Source organism: Sinocyclocheilus rhinocerous, unplaced genomic scaffold (genome assembly GCF_001515625.1).
Source record: "Sinocyclocheilus rhinocerous isolate Xijiao unplaced genomic scaffold, SAMN03320098_v1.1 scaffold946, whole genome shotgun sequence".
Lineage (NCBI taxonomy): Eukaryota > Metazoa > Chordata > Actinopteri > Cypriniformes > Cyprinidae > Sinocyclocheilus > Sinocyclocheilus rhinocerous.
This window is the reverse complement of record NW_015633151.1, coordinates 2,000,654-2,011,004: the sequence shown is the minus strand read 5'-3', so window position 1 is coordinate 2,011,004 and position 10,351 is coordinate 2,000,654. Positions and strand designations below refer to the sequence as shown.

Genomic DNA, 10,351 nt, shown 5'->3' with positions numbered 1-10,351 from the left:
GGAAACTTTGTGCTATTTCAGATTTTCAATACACTCCATTCTGTGTGATTTATATGCGTTTTGAAAAGTGGGGTATGCAAATAACTTTAGCAAAAAAGTCTTGAGACTCTGGAGACGTATATAGATGGGTGGGATGAATTATTAGCAGCTTGTTGGAAAGGGCATTAACTGTAGATGGAGATACTGTCTCCACGTCTGCTGCTCTGATTATGACTGTTCTTCCATCTGCAGTCTGAGATTCGACTGTAAACAGAAGCTCTAATGTGGCTGCAGCACACCAGAGGGAAAAATGTCCCGCTCCTCTGTTTTCCACTGAAGTCCAGCCCAATAAATTCCTTTATTCCATTATATGATCTTAAACTCCCATCTGCGGTGGAGAGAAATGGCTTCTCCACCTACATTTAATGCCCCTCCAAACTGCTCCCAACAGCTCCTAATAATTCATCCCACCACCGGTCATTTCTACTGTCCAGAGCTCATTTTCTCTGTGTCTGTGTGTGTTGTTGAAGGGGAGGGTTCACTTGTTCTCATTTCGTTTCACATCTAGTTTTCTCAGGCTTTGTGATGGTTATAGTGTAATGCTATGATTGTAAGTGTCTGTGAAATCCACCCATTCTTTTCCTGTGTCTTTTTTTAGTTTAGACTGTGATGTTGATGTAGAGAGGCATCATAGGCCTTTAGTTTGTGAGGGCCAGAAAACAGTACTTTGATTTTTGGAGTTTGTTTCTATGCTGTATGAATGTTGGGAGAAAAAAAAAATGCTTAAAGGGACATAAAATGTAAAATAATTAAAATATTTTAATGTACGACTTAGACATTCACAGTCCAAACTCCCATTCCAGTCCACCCAGAACATTTATTTAGCTGCAAAAACAGGTTGTTTAGAATTAAAAGAATAGTTCACTGAAACAAATCATTTGTTTCATAGTCAGATATTTTCAAAGACTCAGTCGATCCAGTTTACAAAGCTGTCTAATTGATTCATTCATAAATTGAGTTTGAGTTCAACTAAGTTCTTGCTAACTTTGATCCGACTGGCTCATTTGAAGGGAAGATTTCCAATAAATAACAATGTAAATTGTGTAAGGAACAGACGAAAATGTACAGACACTGGAAATTTTCCCTTCAGAAAACTTGAAATATAGTGCACGTACAACATATGGGGCCGGTAAGATTCATCCTAGAAGAATTCTGGAAAAAATAAATCATGGTTTCCACAAAAAATATTAAGAAGCACAACTTCAACATTGATAATTATATATAAAAAAGTTTTTAAGCACCAAATCAGCCTATTAGAGTGATTTCTAAAGGATTATGTGACACTGAAGCCTGGAGTAATGATGCTAAAAATTCAGCTTTACCATCACAGGAATAAATGACATTTAAAAGATATAATAAAATAGAAAACTGTTATTTTAAATTGTAAAAATATTTCACAATATTACTGTTTTTTACTGTATTTTTTGATCAAATAAATACAGTCTTGGTGAGCATAAGACCCTTCTTTCATAAAAATCTTGCCAGCCTTAAACTTTTAAATGGTAGTGTATCTTGTAGACCATTTGATAGTTTTTTGTATTCTTTTTGAAGCTTAAAATCTTCTGATCCCATTCTTGTGCACTGAACATTTTGTGTTTCACAGAAGAAAGTAAGTTATGCAGGAACAACATGAGAATGACTAAATGCTGACTGATTTTTTTTTAGGTGAAATAATAAAAACATAAACCAAGCAACTGTCTTTCACAATCAAAATGGAGGTCTAATACATATAGAATTTGAATAATAATAATAGTAAAAACAACTGATTTAAAACTAAATTACAGCTTGACTAACATTATAAGTGTAAAAAAATTACCAGCCCTTTAAATAGTTCACTTTTATTTTTTCTGTAAGGTTGCTCCGATTGTTTTCAGCTCTTGTCTCACTCTGTGCGCAGTGTCAGGTCCGGCTCTAGAGACGTTTGTAGGGGATGATGTGAACACCCTGCTGATCCTCAATCTGTTGAGTGACACCGAGTACAGCGTTCAGGTCATCGCCTCCTACACCACCGGCTCCAGCCAACCCCTCACCGGCAAGGGCAAAACATGTGAGTCTCCGCACAAATACAATTACCCAGTACACACAAATCTGCACGCATCTAACTTTGTCATACCCAGCGTGAGATCTGTACTTTACTCCCAACAGCCCACCATCATTTTGCTGCACCATCACATCAGATTCATAGATGTAATTTGCCTCCTGTGTGATCGTCCTTGCTAATACCGTTTTTGATAATATGCAGCAGCGATAGTATCACAATGCAAGCGGACTAGCGAGAACTGTCCCTTTTGTCTGTTAATGAAACCTGAAGGTGCTCTTTGATAGGCAGCCAGCTACACATATATCAACATTCAGACAGACAGCTCTAGTAATGACAGTCCTGCATATAAATTTGATATCGCCAGGTACATCACAAAGTAATACCTGTTTTAGCGATTCTCATCAGAAAGCAAACAGATTATGTTTTCTCAGGGAGTGCTGAGGCCATCCATCAGAGCACTAGGGTGTCACCAGCCCAATATCAGTCACCACGGTCTTGTTTCAGACTAGTCAGATAAACAGGCATGATGCTTACAACACCTGCAACTGACAAAACATTTCTTATATCATAGAATATAACAGGAAGCTAAGACATGTTATATAAAATACTTGTTATCAGGGTTCTTCCTGTGACTTGCACAATCAACTGAGCTATTTTATGTAAGTTAAAGTAAGAGTGTTAGGTTTTATATAATTTATGCCCGCGTAAAAAGACAGTATAAGTCATTATCAGTAATTATGTCCCCACTGGATGCAACAAATGCCTCGTTTGTAATGGGTTTTTAATGTTTTGGTCTCGTCGCTCTGGCCGGACACGGCATCACAGTCTGGTGAGGGGCGTAACATTTCCATCACACGCTTGAGGTATTCAGCCAATCACAACGCACTGGATAGCTGGCCAATCACAGCACACCTCGCTTTTTCAGACCGATGAGCTTTGTAAAAATCGACGCGTTTCAAAAAGGCGGGGCATAGAGGGGAAACAATAATGTACAGTATGTGGAAAATAATGTGTTTTTTAAACTTTAAACCGCATAAACACATTTCATTACACCAAATACACAAAATAATGTTCTTTTTAGCAGCATCATATGACCCCTTTAAGTGAAAGTAAAAAGTATTTAGGGGAAGTAATTAAAAGTAAAATCTATTTATAATTAATAATTTTTTTATTATATTATTTAATTTGTTATATAATTTTATTCATTTTACTATATTAATTTTAAAAAGTAATTTTGTGCACAATTCAATTCAAATTTTGCTCAATATTCTGGCTATGTAAGGCTTTAGAGCATCAACAGAGCATCAATATTTGTATCAAGCATCCTGAATTGTTAAACAACAAATTCCGTACCATAGTACTGAGTATAGTATAAATATATATTACTATTTTACTTTTAATTACGCCCCCTAAATACTTCTTAATTTCACCTAACTGTTTTGGCATAATCTATATAAATAATATATATATAATATTTTATATGAAGCATTTTACTCACATTTGTGACTAAAAATAGATATGTGTAACTGTGAAATGTGTGTAAGTGTGAAAAATATATTTAGGAGTATGTGTGCAAATAAAACGTCAATTCGGGGTCCTAAAAAGTCTTTAATTCATTTTTTTTTTCACATTTAAAGTAATGAAAATTATACATATCTAAAATAGTATAACAGAAGTCTTAATTATAGGCTATCAAGAGAGCTAAAATTCGGAGCCAAAAATTAGGGGTCGCAATACACTCTGACGTGATAATTAAACTTGAAAAGGAAATGATTTAATTAAAGAAATGTGAATCATTACTCAATGTAAGTTTTAGTTACCTAGTAAACTGTATCTGGCTTTTAATTCAATATTTAACATCTAAATCATTTCATAATTAAATAAATAAAGTTTGAAGCATATATATTTAAATACCTGGCATACTTGTGTATTCAAATGAATTAAATAATTAAAGTTTTTTATGCGCTTCTAAATTTTTCAACATTTTTTCCCTTGGGGAAAAAGTAAGTGTCAAGCCCTGAAGGTCTAAATATAATAGATTATCATGTTTTTTTTTCTTAGTAATGTAAATGTAGGTATTTAGTTTCAACAGTAGTCCATTAAAGTGCAAATGACCCCAAATAATATCTAAATATAGTTATCAAGTACTATTACTATACAAGTATTTCACACGCGCACACAGTTTCCTACAAATTAGATTAATAATGACTCTAGCAGAATCTAGCTTTATTATTATACAATTATACCACATATACTTTTTTTAGAAGCTTATTCAGAATCCATTTGGCTCACAAATCTAAAGGGGCACATGTCGTCTCAGTTTAAATGAGCATGATGTCTCTGCATGTCACAGATGTTATGACACCCTGATAGTGCCATTAAGCACGGACAAAATGTGCTAAAGGACTTCCAGTCAATCTCAGCTTCTAGCACAGGCGATTATTCCTTTCACACTCCATGGCTCTCTGAGGAACCTCCCATATTGTCTCACCCTACATGATGACATCTGCATACCACCTGCTCTATGGGGTCCATCAATTTTTCATACGTTTCTGTTTGACCTTTGAATAATTGAATGCACAATAATGGATTTCCACCTCCTTGTATTAGTACTATCAGCCAGAGGCCCTTTTTGCATGCATATAGTTCATTAAAATAGTTTATATAAGGAGGAAAGCTTGTCACATGCATTATTCAAAACCTTAAACGAATCCCCTCCACTGTGCGCCATATGTTTTGTGCAGTCTCCGTTTTAATCTAAAATCTCCAAGTCTCAAACGCAACTGACACGATGTTCCGTTGTGTAGCGTGAATTTCAATGGACAGCTTGATTGCATAAGTAGTTCCTTTTTAGGATCTTGCTCTCATATCAAGACTCAAAGGAGGACAGTGTCCCACCGCATGGAAGTTTTCCAGTACAAGCAGAATTTGAGTTTGCCACAACCTTTGGCATAGAGAATACGTGGGACTCTGTTCGTTGCGACATGGCCACGATTGTGTTTGTGTTCCAAATACTATGAGCTCCAAAGATGAGTATTGTTTTGTGTGACTAATGTGGACCATGTGCTGTGGCTTGGGCTTGTGCTTTGCTGACCAAAAACGTGATAATTCCAAAATAAGCCTATTCTTTGGCTTTTAAATGAGTTTTCTTTCACACAGCACATTTTGTGTGGTTTGCACAAAAAGAAGGAAAATAAAGAAAGAAATGGTTAAGGCCATTTGTGGCTTTTAAGTGGAGAGCGTATTTGTTAAGAATGCTGTTTGAACCTCTCGCTTTCCTCTCAGTTGTGTTTTTCTAGCCATTCGTTTTGCCTGACTTGCAGTATCTAAAGAGTATCGCACAGAAATCTGAGGAGATCAGAAATAGGGTGCTGGTTTCCAGAGAAGTGAAGCCTACAGGTTTTACCCCATAACCTGCAGCACAAAGGAGCCGCTGGCTGCCCTATGGCTCATTGGCTATTACTGTAATACATGTACTGCTTTTCATTTCAGAACATTAGACTACATTAGAGAAGCAACGCTCAAGGCTTTCCTCTCACTACACACCAATGTGTACATTTCAAAGCTTTCATTCAGGTTTAGTACACCGCTGTTCAAAAGTGTGGGGTCTGTTATATATTTTAATGTTTTTGAAAGTCATGTTCACAAAGCTTGATAATAATAATAATAATAAAAGTTTTTATTTATTTATTTATTTATGTATGTATGTATTTATTTACTTATTGTTATACAATGTTGCAAACAGTTGCGGTGTAATTATTATATATATATATATATATATAATTTTTTTTTTGGGAAACCGTGATTCTTTTTTCAGGATTTTTTTTTAATGAATAGAAAGCTCAAAATAACAGCATTAAAAAAAAAAATATATATATATATATAAATCTTTTGTAACATTGTAAATATCTTTATAGTTACTTTTTGATCAATTCAATGCATCTTTTCTTTAAAAAATTAAATAAATAAATTTAAGCTTTAAATGTCTTTACTGTCACTTTTTAATACACCCTTGCTGAATAAAATTATTAATTTCTTTAAAATAATTATAACAATAAATAAATAAACAAACTTTTGAATGCTGGTGTATGTGAGCATTTGAGAAAAAAAGTTTTGCGCGACTAATGTGGACCATGTGCTGTGGCTTGGGCTTGTGTTTTGCTAACCAAATATTTATTTATTTAGTTATTTATTTATTTACTTGAAATGTTGAAAAGAGTTGTGCATTATTATTATTATTATTATTTTTTTTTTTTGAAAACCATGATACTTTTTTTCAGGATTCTCTAATGATGCAAGTATTTTTTTTAAATAGTAATCTTTTATAACATTGTAAATGACTTTATAGTTACTTTTGAGCAATTTAACACACCTTTTCTTAAAAAAAAATCTTACTGACCCCACACATTTGAATGGTAGTATGTATTCACACGTGTTACACTGAAAAAAATTTTTCCAACAAAAGTGTACTTAAAACAAGATCAATTTAACTAAGAAGCAAAACTGCGTAAGACATTAAAAATTAAATGTTAAATTAAATGCTTTCCTCCTGGTTATAGCTTAAATGGATAGATAGACCTTCATGTTGTTCCAAACCTGTATGACTTTCTTTTTCCTGCTGAACAAAAAAGAAGATATTTTGAGGAATTGTTTTTGTCCATACAATGAAGGTCAATAAGGTACAAAACAACAATGGACCCTATTAACTTTCAGTGTATGGATTAAAAAAACACACAAAATATCTTAGTTTTGCTTTTCCACTAAATTCATCTTGTTTCTTTTTTCTCTTGCAGTGTTCCTGGGGGTGAAGAATCTCAGCACGTACCAGGTGCTCAGTAGCAGCTTGTGTGCCCAGTGGCAACCTCACCGCCACGCCACCGTCTACAGAGTCGTCATCGAGTCACTGCTCAGTGAGTGATACACACATCCACACACACACACACACACACACACACACACTCAGAACTCAAACACAGAACAAAGCCATAAGGTGGCTTCCTGTTTTGCAATATTGACATAAATTTCAGTTTTGTTACATTTCAGTTTCAGAGGTAATGGTATATTATGGCTCATTTCAGCACAGACCTCTGAGCCTCTGGGCTGTTCAACAAAACTATTTTATTGTATGCATATTGCTCTGCTGGCGTGTGACATGGTTTCGATTCAAATTTAAAACAGCAGAGTCAAAAGCCCTTTTCCCCTTATTGCTTTTCTTATTCCTGCCTGATACCTCGCCGGCCCAGCTTATCTCGCAATCCTGGAAATCTTCTGTTCCACTTCCAGCGTGTGACTGCTCAGATGGCTACCAGCTCAGTAATGCTATTAAAACCAGATCCTGCCTGAAGCCCCAGTGTGTGCGTGTGTGTGTGTGTGTGTGTGCGTGTGTGTATGAAGTATTTGAATGACAGTCATTGCAGTACTCAAAGAGACAGAACTGTAGAAGAGATGTAAGAAACTTCAGTTACTTTTCAGTTTATTTTGACAGTGAAACCCTGAAAATGTAATTCTCAAATATTATCTGGGTTGATAATAGCTTTTAGATCATAATCTAAAAATAATAAGAACAATTGTGATGTTCAAATTCCTGCTTTTCTGGCCTTGCTGAGATATAATCTTTTTTTTATTTTTTTTTTATTTTTTATTAATAATTACCAGTAACTACCTTTTTTAAATACTTTTATCCAGCAAGGATGCATTAAATTGACCAAAATGACAGTAAATACATTAAAAAAATGTTACAGAAGATTTCTATTTTAAATAAATACAGTCCTTTGAACTTACTATTCATCAAAGAATACTGCCAAAAAAAAAAAAATCACAGTGTATCGTGGTTATTATAAGAATATTAAGCTGCAAATGCTTTCAACATTAATAATAATAAGAAATGTTTCTTGAGCAGCAAATTAGCGTTTGATATCTGAAGGATCATGTGACACAGAAGACTGAAGTAATGGCAACACAGAAATAAATTACATGTAAAAAGGCATAAAAAATACAGACCAGTAACTTTTTGAAATGGTAGTGCAAATACTGAATTTATTGTAAATAAATAAATATATTTTAAATATATAATATAATATAATATAATAGTTTAAAGCTATTTCTATCTATTGTTCCAAATTAGAAAGATTTTTGTTAAAGCGGTGGAGAAAAAAGTTGTAATTGAAGAATAACAGAGACAGCTTATTACCCTGTAGTCATGGTAAACTATGCCTACACATATATATCAAAACTACTGCGGAAGTGTGTGAGAAGACTAAATATGAATATATACGTATTTTGCAGTACTAAGATCCCTGCTGCTTTTCTTCTGGCCCTCTTCTAGTCAAATAATGTCCAAACTTTGGTAACCAGTAGGAACAGCGGATTAATTTCTTGCCATCTTACTCGTCGGGAGAATTTGGCTGTGGAATTTCAGCCAGTCATATGAATCTTCAGCACCGAGCGCTCATGGTGAAGCGAAGCGTTCCTGCGTGCAAATGCGAGGAAAGGGAGGAACTGTCCTGCTTATGCCAGAGATGTGACTGGACTGAGAAGTGCAGTCTGTTGAAACAAATGCTTAAAGGAGGATAGATGTTTACTGAGCCGAGCTGGAGCGCTTGCCAGCTACTTTTCCATAGAGCGGGAACGTAATAGGCAAATGTCACATCCCATTGTTTGATCAGCTCCGCAATCAAAGCATGTCTGAGCAAGGGAATATCGTTGATCTTATTATCACATCCCAATTTTTGCAGTCCACATTATCATTGGAAAATGCAAAGAAAATACCTCAATTTTTATATAATGCACTCTAGAGACGTTTTCTTTCAAGATCGTGGTTAAAAAGAAGGTGCTTTGGGAAATATCTCATTAAAGTAAACCTTTTCCCTGTTTTTTCTTATTTAATAATGATATAATATTGCTTCTGAACAACCCAGCCATTTCTATTCCCCATGGACGCAGCTGTTTAATGGCAGACAAATTAAGATTTATGAACCAAGTCAAGCTGGATATTAATGTCTGCCATCACAAACAAAACAAAGACATCGATGATAGATATGTAGAAAAAGAAAACCAGTAAGAAAAAAGTCGGCGTCAGCGAGAACACCTTCACATTTAGAAAGAAAAGAAAGAGTCTCATTTGACTCAATCTTAGGCTTCTTATCATGATTCACCCATTTCCCTGCAGTCTTTGGCCTAGCTCCAATTAAAGACCTCTCCGTTGAACTCTATGGACTGAATGCAAGGCTACCCTTCCTGAGCCCAAGCATTGGTCATTTTCTCAGCTTTGGAAAATAATTACAGCTATGAAGGTGATAAATAGCAGTTGTGCTACCTTGTACCCTGGGATTTGAGTATCACATTTCCTAAAAGATGATTTACTCATAGTTCCTTTCATTTAAACAATCAGTTTGTGAGCAACAACACATGCCTGGTAAAAATAACAACACTGCTGTGGTGCCACTTCTGTCATTTCCAACTTCAGGCTTTGTTTATAGCCTGAGGACTTGAATGGCGCTGTCTGATTAATTAGCACAATTGTTTACTTGAGAAAGCTGTTGTGATTGCTTTTTATTTTTCTTTGATTGTTGCTTGAATGCCAATTCTGCTGTTTTAACTTTCTCACAGACGGTCAGAAACAGGAAGTGAGGGTCGGTGGCGGTGCATCCAGAGAGTGCTTCTTCAATCTTTCCCCCAACACCCAGTACAAGATCAGCGTCTACACTCTCTTACTGGACACAGAGGGTCCTGTTGTCACCACCATGGCGACAACCGGTAAATACACTCTGATAACTGTATATTTTACGCCATTATAAGACTATAGACTTCAATCAGGGTACACACCATAATTAATTGTGAATGAAGATGAGATTGTGAAGGACACAGTCTGTTCAGTTGGTTGTACTGTTGTCCATCCCTCATAACCTCGTTTTTAGTTGTGGTGGATTAAATATGGCATCTGTCCTTAAAGGGGGCATAACGCACACAGTTTCACCCAATCTCATGTTAATCTTGAGTACCTATAGAGTAGTACTGCATCCTTCATATCTCCAAAAAGTCTTTAGTTTTATCATATTTATAAAAGAAAGATACAGCTTTACGATTCTCTCCGGAAAAAGCCGAGCTCCTGGAGGCGCGCCGTGGGCGGAGCTAAAGAGTGACGAGCACTTGGGCGCCGAATGCCAACAAAACAGACATTTGATGCCGTTTCACTTACCGTCTGCAGTTCTGAATCATGACCGGGATCTTTTATAGCTCGACCGCTCCATCCTTCAGTATCAAACGATGTGC

The 10,351-nt window shown here is 35.5% G+C and overlaps 1 protein-coding gene across 1 annotated transcript in view; it reads left to right on the top strand.

The window, feature by feature from the left end:
* LOC107743214 (collagen alpha-1(XIV) chain-like) overlaps positions 1-10,351 on the top strand; it is a 126,598-nt gene that overhangs the window by 62,444 nt on the left and 53,803 nt on the right. Inside the window, exons 20-22 of the mRNA XM_016556357.1 lie at positions 1,937-2,086; positions 6,874-6,990; positions 9,689-9,835. Coding sequence (XP_016411843.1) covers positions 1,937-2,086; positions 6,874-6,990; positions 9,689-9,835 — 414 coding nt within the window. The remainder of the gene's footprint in view (positions 1-1,936; positions 2,087-6,873; positions 6,991-9,688; positions 9,836-10,351) is intronic.